A 21,361-nucleotide genomic window follows, 5' to 3' on the forward strand; every position below is an offset into this window, starting at 1 on the left:
GTGAGCAGAGTGGGGGCGCTCGGCACAGCTGAGCAAAGAGTGGGGGCACTCGGCACAGGTGAGCGCAGAGCAAGAGGCCTCGGCACAGATGAGCACAGAGTGGGGGCACCTGGCACAGGTGAGCATGGAGGGAGAGTGCTGGCAGAGGTGAGAGCATCAGCACTGCCTGCATTCCCAGGCACCGCGCACCAGGGCTGAATGGCTCACCGCGTGCCCGTCCCGAGAAGTCTTTTGTGGGCTTTAGAGGAGCGCGCTTACATACCCAGAGAAGAGCTAGCTACTCGCAGCATCTCCACAGTGTTCAGGGCGAGGGGCCTCTGCTTTGCCTTCTCTTTCTTGCTTGTGGCCTCCACCTAAATAGAAGACAGAACAGATTCAGTGATTCGGGTGGCAGGGGGAAAGATGCCGTAACAGAGAATCCGGATGTGTGGGCAAAGGGTCTCGTTTCATTCATTTGGTCTCCCTGCTTCTCGATTTCACTCTTCACAGTGCTCTCAAGACTTGAATATTTATTTAGACCCAGGAAGGGAAAAAGAAAAAAAATTCTTTTTTAGAGAATTTCTAGGGAAAGAGAAAACTTGGAAGAATGGCAAAGAGCCAGGAGAAGGGGTTGCAAACTCAAAATCCTCCAGGAGCCAGTGGTGGCCAGGCCAGGGGGACGGCAGATGAGGCCTGGGCCAGGCCACGGAGCACGGGCCCACCTCGGAGGCAGCCACTTGCCCTTTGCTGCACCCGAGCACTCCCACCAGGGCCTACTGGTGTTGCTCCATCTTCCAGGTCGTCAACAAAAGCTGCAAGTCCGGACTCTTACGTGAAATCTTGTAATTTTCTAATGTTGGTAACTATTTTAAGTATTTGTAAACACCATGCAGTTTAAATAAAACACCGGTCAGCTTCAAACTCTGGGCTTGAACGGCTGTCAGAAGGGACGACTGTTTTGCCCGTAGCAAAAACAATCCAAACAACTCAACTCCGATGCCTTGCCCCTCCCAATCCCATGGAGACCTAGCCACGGGTCAGTGCAGTGCCTTCTGAATTCCAGATGGACAAACGTGGGGGCGAATTTAGGCCAAAATGGGTGTGTGCTGCAGTGGAGGCTGGGGTCACAGGGGGCACTGTGGGTGAGATCTGGAGATGGTGGTGAGGGGGTCTCTTGAGGAACATGACCGAAGATAAAAGTATGAAGCAGCTTTGGAGAAAGTTCTGGAAGCCTGAGTCAACTGCATAGCTGAGCAGAGGGCACCCAAAGAAAGCTTGAAAAGGACAAGAGGAGGCGGCTAAAGGAGACCAGGCCACACCTCCACGACTCTGGTAGCTGGTAAGGCTTCAGGTAATGGTGGTGGAACTCCTCCACCTGGGGCACCCAGCCCCTCATCACCCTCTTCTAACAGCCAAGCACGTGACCCTCAAATTCATAAAGACCCTGAGTAAGAGCCACAGTACCATAAAGGCCATGAAAGCTGACCGAGGTGGGGACATCCCATGCTAGCTGTGGGACCCCGGACAGGGCCACTGACGTGCACACAAGTCCCTCTGGAGCTGTTAGCATTCAATATCACAGAAAAGGGACCTCTGTGTGAAATGGAGTCCTGCCAAAAGGAGAGAACGCCCCTGGGGTCACGTGGAAAGGGGCTGGCAGGTGGCGGATGTGGGGCAGTGCCCAGGGCGGAGCAGGGGCATCGCACACCGCAGTGACCGCAAGCGTCAGTAACTGTCCTTTCCGAAACATGTCTGTTTCCAAAAAGGAGACAAAGACGGGACCCTAGGTCACGAGGTGCTCTTCTAGCCAGAGGCACCTAGAAGCCTACTCCCACCCAGAGCAAACATGACAGATGTGGGCGGCGCAGGCCCACCTGGGCTTCCTTCTCCAGCTTTGTCAGGTTTAAAAACATCTGTGCGATCTCCCGGTCGAACACTCGCACCCGGTCCCAGTCCAAGAGAAGAGACCTGTCTTTATCCACATTAACCTGCAGGAAAAAGGGTAAAAGAAGTCGGGAAAGAAAATATCCAGGTGAGCACACTGCCAGGGAAGAGAACTGAGTAGATGAAGCAGCTCCTTGTCTGGAGGAAAACGGTCCCGTCCCTACGTCTCACGGGCCTACGTGTACAGGTGTGCGCAGGTACACAGACACGCAGGTGGAGACCCCGCCCCGCCCCAAGGGAAGGCTGCTCTGATTCCAGGCCTCCCCCCTGAGATTAGGGAGGTGGTCTCACAAGGGGAGCCTGAAGCTGAGGCTGCTGTGTCCTTAAGGAGTGTGGGAACCTCCACCTCAAACACCATCCCTGCCAACCCTCTAAGGCCTGGCCAGCACGAGGTGTGGCCCTTCTGGGGGTCCCCAGCCCTATGTCAACCAGACCAGCTCTGTGTGATTTAAATCTTATAAGCAGCTTATGTGGAGGATTTTATTTGAAGAAAGGGTTCTAAGGCTTCAAAAAGTTTGAAGTCACTGGCCTATGGCCTTCAGTCCAGACCTTGGACCTGACCATCACAGCTGACGGCCCTGAGGCGTGACCTCCCCTCTCTGCACTGCCAAAGCGGACTTCATTCCTGCTTCTCTAAGTTCAATGCATCCAGGCCTATGTAGGCTGGGTTCCCTTCTCTGGGCACCCCGCAGACCAATCTGGCCTCCCTTCTCTGTGCCCGTGGCCTGGGGGGCTTACAAGGCTATGATGATGATGGAAGACCCTCAGAGTCCATAGCCTGAACCCGGGAAGACCCGCGTGCATAGGGAAGGGAAAGCAAACCTTGGCCTGCAGCACCCAGTAGGTCTCCGGTTTGAAGGACTGGATTTTATCATGTCTCTCCACGCAGAAGCCCAGGGTAGGGGTTTGACATGGCCCAAAGGAGATGAGGGAGCTGTCCAGATTGCCGTATTTTCCCTGGAAGTACTTAGTTTGAAACCTACAAGGAGGCACGGGGCAGAGAAAGGTATTCTGGTCATGGATTCACTCCAGACACCATCATTCACCAGCCATGTGAGTCCAGCACCGGGCCAGCTGGTGGCGGCGCCCAGCTCAGAAGACAGGGGACAGGGTGAGGACACGCTCAGCAGGGGGCCTGGGGAGGGTGTGTGTGTTGTGTGTTGTGGCACACATGGCGGGGAAGGCAGGAGAGAAGAGTAGATGGGGCTGGGAAACCTTTCTATTCCATTCAATCCCCTCCACCCTCTTCTCAAGACCCACACAGTGTAGACGAACACCCCGCTCATCATGTGGTGCCCTGTGTGGTCTAAATCAGCTAGATCGTTTCCTTCATACAATGTTGACATTGGCCTAGAGCTAACCAGGCCCAGGGCGGCCAGTGGGGACCGGCGAGACAGGGGCTCTAGCCAAAGGGCAGGCAGCCAGTACCTGGTGAACGCACAGCCGATGCGCAGGTCCAGCTCTTGCCTGGCGTCCACCGACAGCGCCTCGTTGTGGTCGGGCTCGCCCAGGCGGGCCATGGCGGCGCAGATGTCTGTGTCTGTGATGGAGCTGAACCTGGCCCTGTACACTGTCTTTTCGCCACCATGGGTTGGATTCATGACTGGCAGCACAGCGTCTAGGACCTGGGGGAGGCGGCCCAGCGGTCACCCACCTCGGAGGCCTCTGCCCCCAGCTCTGTGTCCCACCTGTGAGGCCGCGGCTCCTGTCCTGGCCAAACCTCGCTGTGCGTGACTCAGTCTCCCTCCTCCGTCCCCTTCCCCGTCCAGAGGCTTCAGTCTCTCCACAGCACTCCTTCTACATGGCTTCCTTTCCTTCCGCTGACAAACCTGTTCAAACACCCCCCTCCTTCCTACCACCCTTTCTCTCTTCCTTCTGCTTTCATCCCCGCTAAACCAGGAAATGCTAATGCCACGGACGCCAGGGGGCGCAGTCACGAAAGCCACCCCACTTGACCCATCTCCCTTCCTTCTAGAAGGCAGAGTGCCTCTAGAGGGGTGGGTGGAACTTTTAAGAGACTGAAGAAAAGCCAGGGAAGGAAAACAGAATGAGGAGGAAAAGGCAGAGGGCAGGAATGGGGAGGGCACAGGGAACTCCCAAAGTGGGGGCTTCGGGGGGCTCAGGGCTAAAGCACAGCGTGGGGCCTGGAGCCAGACTCACTAGGAAGGCCGTGCAGTATATGGGGAAGAGGTACTTTCGTTTCGGAGGGGAGAAAGCCCCATGAGCCTCCACCCCCAGATGCAAAGGCCCCCCAGGGGAGGAGCAACCCTGTAGGGGAAGGGCCGGGAGAGGAGTGTCTGGGAAGGGCCAAAGCGTAATCGTGTTTACTGAGGGTGCTGTGGAACAGGGGGTGCCCCGAGCTCCCTCTGTCACACAGGAAGCATTTCCTGAGCCCCAAGGTGTGCCAGGCCCCAGGTGAGAGCTGGGGATGCAGAGGCAGGAGGGTGAGCGGCACCAGAGGACACCTGCAGTCAGGACCCACGTGAGGGCGCCACGGCTGCAGGCGAGGCAGGCTAGAGGGCATCTTGGGTGGGGCAAGGACAGTGAAGGCCAGAGCTGAGGAAAGGAGCAAGGAACGCGGCCGAGTGGCAACCAGCCTCAGCCGAAGGTCCCTGAGAGGTGCCCAGTAGGCTGGGATGCTGAAAACCAACGCTCTCCTATCCACCAAGAAAATTCTGCCCTTTCTGTTTGCTCACACAGTGCACCCCGGCAGGGGAAGTAACACCCCTTCGCCCTTGGTAGAGTCCATACGTTTGAAAGTGTCTCTGCAGTTTCCAAAATAAAGGAGGAAAGAAAAGGCATTTCTAAGGCAATGTAGTGGATTCCTGGGCTGCAGCCTCCGGAATGGGGTGACTGCGGGTACAGCTGGCAGGAAGGCCCGAAGTGAGGACCACAGTGGGCCCCCCTCTCACCTCAAAGCAGATGTTCTCCCCCTCCTTGTCACAGTCCAGCCACAGCACGATGTAGTCGCAGCCTTTGCCCTCCACCTGCCACGCAGCACACAGCGACTGGCACCTCCGTGGCCCGGCCCGCAGTGCCCACCCACGGTGCTCCCACCCAGTCCCTGAGCCCCGCGGAGCAGGACGGGTGCCCAGAGCAGCGCCTGGGCAGTGAGGTTGCCTTCGCCACTCAGAGAACTTTGCTCAGAACTTAGTTTTTTGGACACAAAATGGTTATAAATGCAATATCATCTTAACCCCAAAACCGCACAGAAGAGGACTGAAATGAGATAAGCTTAAAGGTTAATGGTGGTTGTCTTAGATTGTGTGATTATAGATAATTGTTTCTTCCTTCTACTTTCTAATATTTTCCATAATATGTATGCATTTGTTTTAAAACTAGAAAAACCACTACCACCACACAATTTAAAAAGCAGAATTTCTGCCCTCCAGGGCTGAGTGACAGGGCTGCCCTGGTGGGCCAGTCAATGGTTCTAAGGCGAGGAACAGGCCTGAAAGGTGCCTCATGGGCCAGCAGGGGCGCTCAAAGAAAGGGTAGGGAGGCCCGCCCAGGGCTTCCAGCGAAGGCCTCCAGGTTCATGAAAGGGGGAAGGACCGGGGGAGGCCGCCTGCAGTGCCGGAAGCCCGGGATGGAGACTTCCCAGATGTCGGTGCCCTTCCCCGCCCCACACACCTGCAGGAACTTCACCATGTTCAGCTTGGGGTTAGCTTCCTTCTTCTCTGTTGGCGCTTGGCTGAACAGCTCTGCGGGGTCCACCTTGTCCCATTTGTTGTACTTTCCTACAAACCACAGCCACAGTGACATCTAAATCACACTTCTGGGCTCACAGAGCTTGACCTCTGCAATGGTCGTAACCCCAGGAGGAAAGGGACAGCTTGAACAATTTGCCCAGGACAGCCCCACAACTGGAGGCAGAGCTGGGCCTTCGTTCCCCTGGGCTGCTGAGGTGACACCACACCGTGGCCACCCCCAGGAGCCACCCCTGGCCAGGGCCACCGCTGCCCCAGCCTCACTTCAGGACGTGCCCTGTGGCTGGTAGCGCCATTCCTGGGCTGGCTCACTTTGCCAGAGCACCGAACCACACCACTCATACTTCTGCCTTCTCTCCCAGCCTGAATTTCTGCAACTCTCCCCCCACCCAGCACGTGACCGCACACAGGCCAGGGGCTCAGATGATCCCCGTGGGAAATCAATCTTTTGAGCCTCATGACTGGTACCTCCACCTACTAAGCACTGAGCCCTCTTTTAGTCCCCATTTCGTGCAGCCTGGGAGAACAGGGTCAGATAGAGTCAAATTCAAATCCCAGCTCCCCACCTGCTGGCTGGTGACAAAACTCAAGAGTCCAAATGCTTGGCCACACAACTGAATCAATGTCATTGTTGTCACTGAGCAGCAAGAAGTGTTGAGACTTTGTTGTATGCTAAGCTCTCTACCTTTCACGGTCACACTGAGTCCTCAAACAATCCTGGGAAGTGGATGGCACCGTCGGAAGAACCACTTCACCCATGTGGGACAGAAACTCATAGAGGCCCCAGTCCCAGCCCATGAGCCCCTGGAGCAGGGGTCAGAGCCCAGGCCGGACTCTTGTCAACCACAGGGCCCTGCATCTGGCTCTGCTGGGTCACTAAAGCTGGCTCTTCCAAGGTGACAGATAGCAAAGATACAAGGATGACAATGACGGCCACCGAATGACCACTGGGCAACAGTTACATTCAGCAGGAACCACCTCCTGAATGCCTGCATGGGCCAGGCCCCCCTGAGTTGGGCATTCACCACCTCTAGGAAGCACAGGAAGAAGGAGCATAGGGCATGCAGTGACTAAAGGGTGTCTCTGGGATGGGGACCCAGAGGGCACTAAGCTCCAAAACCCGGGTTCTGGGCACCTCACCCAGGGACCCTGGGTCACCTCTTCATGATCCGTTGGCCTCAGGACTCATGGGTTCTGCACACTTCTCTGCCTGAAGCCCTCCCCTGGCTCCAACTAGACCCACGGCAGCACTCTGCAGGGCTTCCCTCAGAGGGATGGGGGGTGGGCAGGGGCTTGGGGGCTCACCCAGGAAGTCCAAGGTCATCACGTGACCACAGACAGATGTCATCTTGAAGCGGACGGACTGGCCAGCGAAGGTCCCGCTGTACTCGTGCACTGAACACGTTCCGTTCAGCCCTTTGTGTGAGGACATGTTTCCTGCAAGGGAGAAGTACAGTGATGGCTCGCCATGCAGAGCCCTGGGTCGGCTGAAGGCCAGGAGCGCCCTCTCTGAACGCTCTCAAGAGCAGGCACTCTTTTTTTTTTTTTTTTTTTAAAGATTTTATTTATTTATTTGAGACAGAGAGAATGAGAGAGAGAGAGCACATGAGAGGGGGGAGGGTCAGAGGCAGAAGCAGGCTCCCTGCCGAGCAGGGAGCCCGATGCGGGACTCGATCCAGGGACTCCAGGATCATGACCTGAGCCGAAGGCAGTCGCTTAACCAACTGAGCCACCCAGGCGCCCAAGAGCAGGCACTCTTGGGCCCTTCGCTGCATTTTCTGCCTCACTTCTTTCCAACTTCACTCGAAGGCCTCTGGGGGCCTCCTCATTATCAAGTCCCTCGATGTCTTCTCATGCTCCCCACTGACGGCCCTTGGCCTCTGGGGACTGGGCACTTCTCAGCTCTCCCCTTCCCTTCGGAGAGAAGCCAGCCCGCTGTCCTAGCCCAGGGGAGGTCACGGTGGGCGTGTGCCATTTCTAGGTACCCAGCACCCAGGCACCCTTCCTGTCTGCAGGGAATTCAGAGATACGAAGGGAAGCAGCACCCTACCCGCTGCCTCAGTAGCCGGAGCGGGGCTAGCCTGGTGTCTCAGGAGGGCTGTAGACAAGGGTCAGCCTGGTGGCTACTCTCGAGTGACGCGAGGCACACCAGCTGCAGATGTAGCGGTTCAAGGCAGGGGCAAGGGTCCTGGGGTGACAGTGTCCGTGGCATGGCCTCAGACTTACTCTGGGGTCTAAGTTCGGGGTCGGACTTAGAGTAGGGTGGGCTCCTGGCTCTGTCTTCTTCCTTCCAGTGAATTCTCTTTCTGTGTGAGTTACCAGGGCTGGTTGCTGCTTACGCCCAACAGCCTGACAGGCGCAGTGCTCTTACAGGGGCTTGCCTCTGTGACCTCGGCCTGGATCCCTTGGGAGTCCCAGACCTGGCCCGCACCGGCTGCGGCAGTAAGTGCATCCCACAGTGACCAGTACCGAGGGGCTGCAGTGGTGCCCGCTGTCCTGAAGCACGTCAGCTCCAGAGGCTGGGTCACGCTTGGGGAAAGAAAGAAACGACCATGCTTACAGTGCCCCCTCCGAGGGCTGTCCTCCCTACCTCGAGAGAGGATTTTAGCAATGGACTGGGCCAAGGATGGCTTTTCTGCAACCATGAGCACGGTCTTCATCTTGTGTTAAAGCTGCCAGGCGCTTCGGCCCTTCACACTCCAGTCTCAGAGAGATGGCAATGAAGGTCAGAAACTTCTCTTCTGCAGCTCAACACTACTGTCAGCGCTGACTCCTGAAGAGAAGAAGAGACACACTGAAAACAGAGATACTTCCAATGGAACCTCTACCACTAAGAAGGAAACTCACTTAAAAAAATGAAAAACAGGGGCATCTGGGTGGTGTAGTTGGTTGAGCATCTTGGTTTGAGACTCTTGGTTTCAGCTCGGGTCTGATCTGAGGGTCGTGAGATTGAGCCCCTCGTTGGTCTCCACGCTCAGTGGGGAGTCTACTTGGGTTTCTTCCTCCCTCTCTCTCTGCCCCTACCCCCGCTCGCACGTGCTCTCTCTCTCATAAATAAATCTTTAAAAAAAACACCCTGGGGCGCCTGGGTGGCTCAGATGGTTAAGCGTCTGCCTTTGGCTCAGGTCATGATCCCAGGGTCCTGGGATCGAGTCCCGCATCGGGCTCCCTGCTAGGCGGGGAGCCTGCTTCTCCCTCTGCCTCTGCCTCTCTCTCTCTCTGACTTTCATGAATAAATAAATAAAAAACATTAAAAAAATAATAATAAATAAAAAAGACACCCCAAAAAACAAATAAATTTCTTTGGGGCGTCTGGGTGTCTCCGTCGGTTAAGCGTCCGACTCTTGATCTCAGCTGAGGTCTTGATCTCAAGATTGTGAGTTCAAGCCCTGTGTTGGGCTCCACACTGGGCATGGAGCCTACTTAAAAACAAAACAAAACAAAAAAGGGGCACCTGGGTGGCTCAGTTGGTTAAGCAGCTGCCTTCTGCTTAGGTCATGATCTTGAGGTCCTGGGGTCAAGCCCGATGTCAGGCTCCTTGCTCAGCGGAGAGTCTGCTTCCCCTCTCCCTCTGCCCCTCCCCCTGCTCAGCTCTTTCTGTCTCTCAAATAAATGAATAAATAAAATCTTTAAAACAAAACAAAACCAAAAAAAGTAAAAAAACAAAACCAAAAACGCCCAAACCCCCAAAATAGGGGTGCCTGGCTGGCTCAGTCAGTAAAGCATGCAACTCTTGATCTCAGGGTTGTGAGTTCAAGCCCCACATTGGGTGTAGAGTTTATTTAAAAAACAAACAAAAACAAACCTGAGGTAAGAAAAAGAAGTTAGGGAAACTTGAAGACATTGGACAAACCAGGGCAATGGAACTGGCTTAGAGATGAACACCTTGGGAATTTGGGTTCCTTTGGGAGAAGCTGATGTGGCTCCATGATCTCAGGTCAGTCTTAGGAAGACTTTGGGGCCTTTGGATCTGGACTGATAGGCTGGGGTAGGGCAGATGGCTGGCCCTCCTCCTAGGGCACAGTTCTCTTTGCTCCCCAGGGCTGAGAGCAGCCCCTCCACCTCAGCTGAGAATCGGGATGCCCTGGGACATTTTTTTGTTTTTAAGACTTACTTGAGAGAGAGAGAAAGAGCGCACAAGCAGGGGAGGGACAGAGGGAGAGAGAGAGAGAAGCAGACTCCCCGCTAAGCAGGGAGCCCAACCCGGGGCTCATGATCCCAGGACCCTGAGATCACCACCCGCGCTGAAATCAGGAGTTGTCAGATGCTCAACTGACTGAGCCACCCAGGCGCCCTGCTCTGGGACATTTTATAAAATGCAGATGCCAGGCCATGTTACCCAGATTGTTCTGATCCAAAACTAGGGCCTGAGACCCACTGGCCAGGAAATCCAGACCTCAGCAGAACTCGACAGCCCTTTTCCAATGGGCTCCGATCTACCTTCCTGCCTGCCCCACGCAACCTCTAGCCTTGCAGACCATCCTCTGCCCAGTTAAACTAGACACCACTGTTCCCAAGCCTCTGTTCCCTTGCTTGGAATGTACCGCCAAACCCAGAGAATGCAGCTCGACCGCCTGAAGGCCCGGCTCTACTGCTAACTGTTGTTTAAAGAGCTCTCCCAGCACCCACTGGCAGGCCGAGAAGCTTCCTGCTGTCCCCCCGCCTATTACAACAGACTGCGCACCTGCCGTGGTTAGTTACCGTCTCATCTCCCCAGCAGCGCATCAGTGGCCTGAGGTCTGGATCACTGTTGGCAACTGTGACAGCTGGTTCCAAAACTGTTACAGGATACTTAATTCCTGCTGGCTAAATAAAAGAAACACAAGCCCTCTCTTTTTTGATCATTATACATATGGCCTTGACGTTGACAAATATGACATCGTAATAAACAACAACTCAGCATCTACTGAGACAACTGGGCAACCTTTGGTGGTGGGGGGGCGGTTAAAGCTAGACTCCTACTTTACACTTTCCACCAAAACAGATTCCAGATCTAGCAGAAATTTGAGCAAAAAGATGAAACTAGAAAAATACTAGAAGAGAACATAAACTTTGGTATGAAAAGCAGAAGACACCTAAGGATTTCAGAAGCACAGAAACACACCTCTTCATGTTTAAAAGCATTTGCCTTCCTTTTCTGTGAATGAATGCCATTTTTTCCCCAGCTAGACTGCTGTTTTCTTATTTTTAGCAATGATTTTAGTTGCTAAAATAACTTCCTACATAATATTTCCTAAATAATGAGGAAATCGGCCGTTTGTGATATGATGGCCAATAACACCCATCACGGTAAATTAGGGGTAAAATGAGCTTGTGCCTGTCTCACCAGCAATGATCACAGGATGAGCACACAGATGGGTGAGGGTCTGGTGACAGGCAAACTCGAACAGAGGTGGTGTTAAGTTCAATTGGAAAGACCTTTACGTGGAGTGATTTGACGATGTCTCTCAGAACTCCAGGAGCACATCCCCAGCAATCCCACTGCTGGGAATTAATTCAATCATCCCACAATTATTTACTGAGCACCTACTACATGCTCAATACGTGTCGCCATGTGCCACATGGGGTGAAGCAGAGCCGGGGTGGGGAGGGACTGCAGGGTGAGCCCTGCAGTATCTGGGGGAAGTCCAGGGAGGTTTGGGGGACAGTGGGGAGGGTGGCTTTGGACTTTGGGTTTGCCCTGAGGGAACTGGGAGGTAGCGCAGGAGCAGGATGACCTGACTCCAAGTGTTCAAGGGATTCCTCTGGCTGCTCGAAGAAGGGAGTCACTGGGCGCCTGGGGAGCAGCAGCGGAGGTGCTGAGGGAAGCTTGGGGTCTGGGCAGATTCCGCAGGAGGCGGGAGTGATCGAGAAGCAAGATAAGGCCATCGTCTTCCTTTTCACCTGCCAAGAAATTACTGCCCCTGGATTCCAGCTAATTAGTTCACAAAAGGACCCTCCTTCATCTCCATCAACAACAACTGAGAGAAACACACCAGGGTGCCCTCAAGACTGAGCCGGGGCCCAGGGGACAGCGAGTGGCCCACTGCCTCCCAGAACCTCAGTTTCCCTACCTGTGACAACAAATTCAGACAACAGGAACAGGACTGGGAACGGGAAGTGAGGCGAGTGGAGAATGACTCCAGGGCTTTTGGCCTAGCCAGTTATAGGACGGGATTCCCATTTGTTGAGATGGGAACTAGGAGGAAGGAGCAGCCCGGGATGAAGATGCAGGAGCTGCGTCGTCGGGTGTGTTAAATGTGAGCTGCCTGCTGGAGGACGCGGTGGCATGTGGTGGCGGGTGGAGCGGGAAAGGAGCCCAGGCTGGGGGTAGGGGAGGTGAGCTGACTCAGGAGAGGTGGGATCCTGAAAGCCCAGAGAAAAGGCACTTCAAGGGGGAGCCACCACCATGTCGAAGGCTACAGATACCCGCAGGCCGAGTGAAGTGACAGCAGAGACCTGACCTTGGAGTCTGGAGACTTCCAGGTGCCAGGTGACCCTCAGGGGCGCTGTTTTGTCAGTGAGTGCTAGAGGTAAAAGCACGAGTGGGGGGAGCTCAAGAAGGCCTGGAAGAAGGGGAGAGGGAACAGTGGGCTTTTGCATTTTAAGATGGAAGATACATCAGCATGTTTGTCCGAGGATAGACCTGGTCGAGGAAAGAGGGAAAAGAGAAGATGCAGGAGGTAAGGAGGGAACTGCTGGAGAGATGTCTCTGGGTGGGTGAGAGGGTAGGAAGCTGTGGTTGTCCTTGGCCCGAAGGAGGGCCACTCTTCTCTTAAGGCAAGTGTCAACAGTGAGGACAGGAGGTGCTCTGGGGGCAGGCTGACAGCCGGGGGAGAGCTAGATTGAGCAGGGATAGGATCTGCCAGGTCGGTATGAGGGACAGAGAGGGGCCGGGGTTGAGGGGAATGATTCTCTAAGATGGGTAAGGAGGAGGGAAGGACGTGGGAGGGTGCAAAAACTGCAGGTGCTAGAGTGGGGAGTCAAAGAAAATAGAGGTCAGAGGGCAAGGTGCCTGGCAGGGCCCTTTTTTCCTATGGTGTCAAAGTTTCTAGAAGTTTTGTATTTCTAGTACTCCTCTTCATACCTAAGGATCCTAAACACTTTTTCAGTAAAGAATTAACAGATTCCTCTCCAAAGATCCCTTTAGAGAGAAATGTTTTGCCGTGGCATCTTCAAAGGGAGTACCTCATTTATCCAGGGCTAGGGATACAACTGGACAAAGGCACACCAGCATCTGTCCTGATTTCAGATCACCTGTCCACATGTCAGACTAGTTGCTATTCCACACTGATACATGTAGGTCTTTAGCAGCTTTGGCTCTAGTTCAACAATTTATATTTCAGTTCTGCATGAGTACTTTGTAATGATCTCAGTATCACTATTTACTAGGAAAGAGATAGGACTTCCTTTAAGGATTCAGAATCATGGAATCCTGGGAAAGGGATCCTGGGAAAGGGACTCTGGTGATGAACTGATACAGCCACCTCAAGAAAGAACAAACTAAGACTCAGAGAAAGATTTTCCAAAAGTTACCTGGAAGTTTGCTGAGTTGTGGTTGAAACTTCTGCTTCCTTACCAGGTACTTTTTTTTTTTTTAATTGCATCAGCTTCTACGTCTTAAAAGAATTCTGCAGTCTTAACTGTGATTAATTTTCTGTGATTATCTTGGGGCCTCTCCATTTTTCCATTAAGGCACACTCCAATTTCAAAAGGGAAGTCAATGAGGAGAATAAAAGCTGAAAGCAACGGTTTGCAAACTTTGATCATACTGTCATTATACCATATAACATCTTAAAACCCTTTTGCTCTACCGACGTCATTACTCACTTAAGTTTTTGCTTTTTAACAAATGCTTAAATGTATATTTTTTTAAAAAGGGAAGTAATATAGCCTCGTAGGACCTGAAAGCCTGTAATCAATGGTCAGAACCAGGTTCTTTCCATAACCTACATGGTTAATCAAGTTTGATCCTGTTGCCTGCTAAAGCTGAGTCTGAAGTTTGTTCTCTTATTTCAAAAGGGGAGATCAGCAAGTGCTAAGGGAGTTAGCACCCCAAACTGGAACTGTAATTAGGAGGGCCCAAAGTGAAAGAGAGTAGCAGGTTAGCCTGTTACTACCTGGTCAGCTCTCACCAGCAATACCACCAATGGTGTGGGGCCTTCGGGACAGTACATAAAGTCCTTTCCTGTCCGTCTTACGAACAACTGAACTTAGCCTGGGAGTGGAGACCTAGCAGTGGTCCAAACAGCATTTGGAGCCCTAGGATCTCCCACCTTAGTAACTTAACCCAATACCCATGGAGTCAGGAAAAGAGGGAAAGAAAGCTCTTCCTCTGCAGGCAAGCAATTGCTATAAACTGCTACTTTGTTTAATCTTGCCAACCACTCTACAAGGCAGGACTTGTAAATTTTAACTATGAGTAAACTGAGGTTCAGGACAATTCAGACTAGCGTCAGGTGACCTTTGCCAAGGTCCTAGGGACCCCAGGGCTAAATGGCCATCAAGCCCACGCTGGACTTTCTCCACGTCCTGTTCCCAAAGGCGGGAGTGATAGAGAAGCAAGATAAGGCCATCGTCTTCCTTTTCACCTGCCGAGAAATTACTGCCCCTGGATTCCAGCTAATTAGTTCACAAAAGGACCCTCCTTCATCTCCATCAACAACAACTGAGAGAAACACACCAGGGTGCCCTCAAGACTGAGCTGGGGCCCAGGGGACGGCGAGTGGCCCACTGCCTCCCAGAACCTCAGTTTCCCTACCTGTGACAAATTCAGACAACAGACCGCACCTCAAAGAACTGCAGGGCGGTTCGATGAAGGGGAGTATAAACTGTAGCGCCTATTCCTTCCAGGCACCGGACTAAGCGCTGGCCCATCATCACCTCCCGGAACCCCCACTGCAAGCCCTCGGGTGGGGGTCCACCCCCTCCGGGAAAGAGGCGGCGAGAATATGCAAGAAGCCCGGATCCTTTCCCATGCCCCGGGGCTGGGGACCGCCCGGTCAGCATTCGGGAAACGTGCCCGAAAAAGGCCGGTGCTTCCCACTTCCCGGGGTAGCCCGCCGCCCGCCGCTCGCCGCTCACCCGCAGCCCCACCGCAGCTCCCGCCTGGCCTCCCGCTTCGGCTTTCGCTCTGGGGGCGGGCTCAGCCACCTCTACTTCCGGGTCCGGCCGCCGCTGGCGTCCCCTCGTTTGCCTTCCGGCGCGCGCACGTCCGCTTCCGCGGGTTCCGTGGCTGGCGCGTACCGGGAGCACCGCCTCCAGCTGGCCCCCGCTCAGCGCGGTCGGCTGGGACCCCCAGCCCTCCACCCAGACTCCTCCTCACAGAGGTCGTGGCGAGGGGGTCCCAAACCTCCATCCTGACCCCTCCCCGCGGCCTCCTCAAATCCTCCACCTTATTCTTCCCCGCCACGGGGGGAGCAAAAATGACATTTTATAATGATTATAAAAACTGGATGATAAACATGGAAAAAAAAATATATATATATATATGCTGTTAATAATTAAAACTGCAGATATGTGTATAGCGGGCTTTTTTCAATGCTATGAACGTTTGTGGAATGAATGAATGAACTGTAAAATATATCTGGAGGGCGAATTGGGCAACAAAAGCAATTTTTTGTGTCTGTTAAAGCATTAGGATTATGGAAAGCTTAAAATAATTTTCATTACCTTATTTAAATAGTAGTACACACGCATTTATTTCCCTTGCTCCCTGTAGACACTTTCCCCAACCTGCCTTTTTTGGAATAGGAGCCCTGATAGATGCTCTGGAAAAAGAAACGTCTTATGGTCAAATTAAGGTTGGGAAATGACAAAAATCAAAAGTCACAGTGAGATTCATTTTCAAAACAGAACTCCTGATTCCAAATCCATTCCTTGGCAAGGTCTCCTTTTCCAAAATGGCAGCTTCATCCTTCTGATTGCTCAAGCCCAGTGCCTTGAAAGCACCCTGCATTCCTCTCTTTTTCTCACCTATGACCCATCTGAAAATCTTGCCATCCCTGTCTTAAAAATATGTTTGAGATCCAATCAATCCTCCCTGCTTCCACTGCCACCATCCTGATCCAAGCCCTATCTCCCTCCTGGTCTCCTGGACTGCACCCTGCGCCCTACAGTCTGTTTTTTCCACACAGTCTGTTATAGTAGTCAGGTCTAAGATTGGATCTAAGGGGTGCGACCAATTGGCAGAGAGGCAACACCAGAGCCCCTCTGCTCTTTTAACGCAGTTTGGGTTCATTCTGTGCACCGGGAGATAGGACCTGCGGCCTGGACCCAGCAGGGGGCGCTGCGTGCTCAGCTCTGGGGGCTCTCAAGCGTGTTCTTGTCAGAGCTGAGAAACTGCAGCAGCCCTCTGCTCTCGACCGGAGAGCCCTGCCGCTGAGCCCTCCGCACAGATCTCCCAGGGAACTGCGGGGCAGGCCTTCCTGTGGACCCTTAGGTTGACAAATGACCCAGATTCAGAGGCCCCTTTGACCTTCCTTCCTTCCTGCACAGGTGCCTAGTAGTGGTGGATGGGATACCTGAGCACTCTTGGCTCTCTCTTCTCTCTCGCTGGGCATAGGCTGGGCCATAGTCCCGATAATACTGTTAACCCACCCAGTACTTACTCGTTCTAGGCAACTTTCTATTATTAGTGCCTTTAATTCTCATTTCAACAATGATTAATATCATTATTATCCTTATTTTACACATAAAGAGACAGGTCACGCAGATGTAAATGGCAGAGCCAGCTTTCAAGACGAGGCAGCCAGGTTCCCGAAGCCAAGTTCTCAACCACTGGCTGCGGGGCTTCTCACTGCTTTCTCATCCTCTTTATCTTTACAGGCTCCGGGGCCCGGTCTGTGCTGACTCAGCTGGCCTCAGTGTCGGGGTCCCTGAGAGACCTGGTCACCATATCCTGCACAGGAAGTGGCAGCAACATAGTGATGGTACCTTAAACTGTACCGGCAACTGCCAGGTCCCCAAAGTCCTCACCTACAAGAACAACAATCAGCCCTTAGGATTCCTGACTCGTTCTCTGGCTCCAAGTTGGGCACCAGGACCCTCCTGACTATTGCTGGGCTCCAGGCTGAGGACAAAGCTAGTTTTTTTTTTTTTTAAGATTTTATTTACTTATTTGACAGAGAGAGCACAAGCAGGGGGAGCAGCAGGGAGAGGGAGAAGCGGGCTTCCCGCTGAGCAAGGAGCCTGATGCGGGACTTGATTCCAGGACCCTGGGATCATGACCCGAGCCGAAGGCAGACGCTTAACCAACTGAGCCCACCCAGGCGCCCCGACAAAGCTAGTTATTACTGTCACTCCTATGACACCTCAGTTAAGCCTGCATGGCTCAGAGCTCCAGACCCCAAGGTAAGTGAGACATAAATCTTTTGGCTCTTACAGCACATTCATGACATCTGCTGGGTAAATTTTACCTTCTTGTCACCAAGATGGTTTGTAAGTCAATTCTGGCATTTTTGTGTGTTTAGATTCACATCTTATGTATGCCGGCTCCATGTGCATCTCTGCCTTCATGACTGATGATGGCATATGGAGAACTGTGGCCTTTATGCTTGGAAGTCAGTTTGGCTGGACCTAAACTCCTCCACTCACGTTTTCCTTCCTTGAATATCTTAAATATGTCATTCCAGTTTCTTCTGGGATCAAATGTTGCTCTCAATAAGTCTGATCATCTGATTTTTCTTTCTCTCGTGATTCTTTTTGCCTCGATGCCCAAAGTCTATTTCTTTTTCTTTTAAGTTTATTGATTTTACTAGAATACATCCTCGTGTTCGTCACTGGGATCAGCTTTCTCAGGTTCACCGTTTCCCTTGGAATATATGGTTTCAAAGATGCTTTTTCAAATTTAAGGGAAGTTTTCTTGAATCTGTACTATTTGTACTTGACTTTGTACTATTCTCTTGTCTTGGTTTTCCTTCTCAGGGTCTCCTATTATATATATATATTATGATGGACTATCAGTCAGTTTTTAAGATGATAATGAATCTATTTTTAATAAAATGAGATAGGGACACCTGGGTGACTCGGTGGGTTAAGCATGCCTTCGGCTCAGGTCATGATCCCAGGGTCCTGGGATCAAGCCCTGCATTGGGCTCCTGCTCAGCAGGGAGCCTGCTTCTCCCTCTCCCACTCCCTCTGCTTGTGTTCCCTCTCAGTGTGTTTCTCTCTGTCAAATAAATAAATAAAATGTTTAAAAATAAACAAAATGGGGTAATTTAGACAGGCTATTATTTTTTTTTAAGTATGAAAAATGTTACTATGTAAGTGACCGTGGCACTCCCGGGACTCAGCTGCTTGGAGGAGACGGGCACTGGGGCAAAGGCAGGAGCTGCCTGGTGGCCAGCCCGCTGTGAGACCAACTGGCCATCGTCACCAGGGGGGACACAGGCATGAGAAAGGCCATCGTGACTGAGCTCCTGCAGCTGGGGTGTAATGTGGTCATTGCATCTTGTAGCTTTGATAGATTAAAATCTACTGCAGATGAACTGCAGGCCAGCCTGCTCCCCCTCCAACCAGGCTCAGATCACGCCCATAAAATGCAACATCGGCAAAGAAGAGGAGGTGAACAATTTGGTCAAGTCCACCTTGGATATTTATGGTAAGACCCATTTTTTTTTTTTTTTTTTTTGTAAACAATGGAGGAGGCCAGTTCATGTCTCCCGCAAAACACCTCAGTACAAAGGGATGGCATGCTGTGATTGAAACCAACTTGACCGGCACCTTCTACATGTGCAAAGCAGTTTACATAAAAGAGCACGGAGGCTCTATTGTCAGTATTATTATCCTTACTAAGAATGGATTTCCAGGATTTGAGCATAGTGGAGCTGCCAGAGCAGGGGTTTACAACCTCACCAAATCTTTCACTGCAGAATGGGCCGGCAGTGGAGTACGGATCATCTGTGTGGCCCTTGGAGTCATTTATTCCCATGGCTGTAGACAACTGTAGTCCTTTGGCAAAACACTTATTTGGAGGGTTCTTTAAGACAATCCCAGCTAAGCAAATCGGAGTTCCTGAGGAGATCTCCCCATTGGTCTGCTTCCTGCTGTCCCCTGCAGCTTCCTTTATTACTGGACAGTTGGTGGATGTGGACGGGGGCCGGTCTTTGTGTATGTGAGTATTTGATATACCAAATCATGACAACTGGCCTCAGGGAGCAGGGGACGTTTCTGTTGTCAAAAGGATGAAGAGTCTTCCAAGAATAAAGCCAAGCTCTAAGCTAAGGAAACTAGAGGTGTCTTTTGTCCCCAAATGCCTTAACATCTCAAGAATGCACTTTGGATGGGGCACCTGGGTGGCTCAGTCAGTTGGGCATCTGCCTTCAGCTGGGGTCATGGTACCAGGGTCCTGGGATCAGGTCCCACATCAGTTCCCTGCTCAGCAGGGAGGCTGCCTCTCCCTCTGCCCCTCCCCCTGCTCATACTCTCTCCCTCTCTCTCTCAAATAAATAAATAAAATCTTTAAAAAAAAAGAATGCACTTTGGTACTTTATAGGAACTAAAAATTTGTATGAACCAATCACTTTCCGCCTTTTTAATGTTATCGATTATGCCCGTGCAAAAACTATTCCTGAAATAAATGCATTTTTAAGCCCCAACCAATGTTGTTTAGCCTGTGATTAAAGATTTTTTTATGAGTGGAACTTAACATACTTTGTGATTAGACTTTTTTTTTTAAAAGATTTTATTTATTTGACAGAGAGAGAGACAGCCAGAGAGGGAACACAAGCAGGGAGAATGCGGGAGGGAGAAGAAGACTCCCTGCTGAGCAGGGATCCCGATGCAGGGCTTGATCCCAGGACCCTGGGCAGACGCTTAACGACAGTCACCCAGGCGCCCCATGATTAGATTTTCATTTCTAAGAAAGATGTTTAACAAATAATTTCAAATTAATAAGGAAGGCAATAAATCTAAATTGTGGCATCATTATGATTCTTAAAACTAGATTTATACAGTGACTCATTTTTGATGGCAAATACTTTTGGATCCATAAAGCTTTATGGTAATTATCGATGTGTGGTTTGTTTTGTTCATGAAGTCAAATTTGTATAAAGTCTCTTAATTCAAAAGAAAAATAAAGTTATGTGTAATAAAAAAAGATTTTTTTTTCTTTTTTTTTTACTATGTAGTGTGTTTGATGCTATTAAGATATATATGCTCCTTAAAGGAAAGACAGCAACATGTTATTGTGGCTGGTTTTCACTCTCTTCACACAGTGCTGGAAACATTCACATCAGCTCACACATTCCTTTCAGCTGGCTTGTGCATACTTCCCATTAGCTCAAGGGTTGGGGCAATGGTTGGAAGTGTACATGAAGCGCTTTTTGTGATAAATTGTAAGCAGGCATACATCCAGCCAGAAGCCTTCCAGATTGGTTAGAGAGATATAAAAACATGGAGGGAAAAAGAAAATGGAACTGAATGACTACCAAATTTCTACCCAGTACAGCACATTTTAGACCTACAACAGTAGCTCTAAAAGCTCACATGAAGCACGTTGTAACCACTATCTCATTTAACCTTCACACACACAACACACACACACATACTTTACGAAGTATGTAATACCATTGTACAGCTGAGGAATGCTTTGCTTGAGGTCATGCAGCTAGTAACTGGAGCTAGGCGTTCTTTTTTTTTTTTTTTTAAAGGTTTTATTTATTTATTTGACAGAGAGAGACACAGCGAGAGAGGGAACACAAGCAGGGGGAGTGGGAGAGGGAGAAGCAGGCTTCCCGCCGAGCAGCGAGCCCGATGCGGGGCTCGATCCCAGGACCCTGGGATCATGACCTGAGCCGAAGGCAGACGCTCAACGGCTGAGCCACCCAGGCGCCCTTTTTTATTTATTTATTTTAAAGATTTTATTTATTTATTTGACAGAGAGAGAGACAGCGAGAGAGGGAACACAAACGGGGAATGGGAGAGGGAGAAGCAGGTTTCCCGCAGAGCAGGGAGCCCGATGTGGGGCTCGATCCCAGGACCCTGGGATCATGACCTGAGCCGAAGGCAGACGCTTAACGACTGAGCCACCCGGGCGCCCCTGGAGCTAGGCGTTCTTAACCTTGCACGCTCTTCTCCCCCTGTGGCAGTTCTGAGGATTAGGTGTGCTAAGTCACATTTCTTTCCTTAGCCCAGTGCCTGCCATGTACTAAGTAGTCATTAAACGATAGCTATTATTAATAAATTATTAATAATAGTTTTATTAATAAATTATTAATAATAGTTTTATTAATAATATTAATATTATTAATTTTATTATTAGTATTAATATTATTATTAATATTACTTGTGCATATCTGGGGTCCCATGTAGAGGTTTTCCAACCATTTTGTTTAATCCATGTACTTCAATATCATATAGCACACAAGTGAGAATACCTCCAATGTTGTGATTCCATAAATTAATAGAGTTAAGACTAGGAAGATAGAAGCACTCACAGTTGAAAATTTTTAACTCACCGGTTAGTGCAATTGTGGGTCAGGATGATGAAAGAGAGTAATGAGCTAATGGGGCCATCCTAGTTGCCGGACGATGTTCTGGTCAGGAGTCCACGATGGCAGTACCGTGGGATGGTCTGGCTCTCAGCACTTGCAGTCCAGAAATTAGATTTAGTCAGCATACGGAGAATTATTCAAGCTCTTGGAAATTATTAAAATGAAACAAGCTAACCAAATAATAAATCTTTTAAATCCTATTGTCAATTATGTATGTATAATTAGAGATATACCTCTCCTAGAATGGGCTATGCT

At 51.0% G+C, this 21,361-nt stretch overlaps 1 protein-coding gene and 1 pseudogene across 5 annotated transcripts in view; one reads left to right on the forward strand and one right to left on the reverse strand.

Moving 5' to 3' along the window:
* TOP3B (DNA topoisomerase III beta) overlaps positions 1-14,753 on the reverse strand; it is a 22,949-nt gene extending 8,196 nt beyond the window's left edge. Inside the window, exons 1-11 of one of the 5 annotated variants that reach the window (XM_034989212.1) lie at positions 14,697-14,753; positions 13,149-13,351; positions 10,318-10,439; positions 8,224-8,406; positions 6,939-7,070; positions 5,557-5,663; positions 4,836-4,910; positions 3,352-3,548; positions 2,746-2,902; positions 1,854-1,967; positions 263-353 (exon numbers count right to left, since the gene is read on the reverse strand). In XM_034989212.1, the coding sequence (XP_034845103.1) occupies positions 263-353; positions 1,854-1,967; positions 2,746-2,902; positions 3,352-3,548; positions 4,836-4,910; positions 5,557-5,663; positions 6,939-7,070; positions 8,224-8,293 (943 nt within the window). In that variant the 5' untranslated portion in view covers positions 8,294-8,406; positions 10,318-10,439; positions 13,149-13,351; positions 14,697-14,753. Of the gene's footprint in view, positions 1-262; positions 354-1,853; positions 1,968-2,745; positions 2,903-3,351; positions 3,549-4,835; positions 4,911-5,556; positions 5,664-6,938; positions 7,071-8,223; positions 8,407-10,317; positions 10,440-13,148; positions 14,341-14,373; positions 14,451-14,696 lie in introns of those variants that run through there. The other 4 variants (XM_034989211.1, XM_034989213.1, XM_034989214.1 and 1 more) reach the window with 4 other exon arrangements.
* LOC117999755 lies at positions 14,109-20,707 on the forward strand (annotated as a pseudogene).
* Positions 20,708-21,361: the final 654 nt, after the last annotated feature.

Source organism: Mirounga leonina, unplaced genomic scaffold (assembly GCF_011800145.1).
Source record: "Mirounga leonina isolate KUSES-001 unplaced genomic scaffold, KU_Mleo_1.0 Mir_481, whole genome shotgun sequence".
NCBI lineage: Eukaryota > Metazoa > Chordata > Mammalia > Carnivora > Phocidae > Mirounga > Mirounga leonina.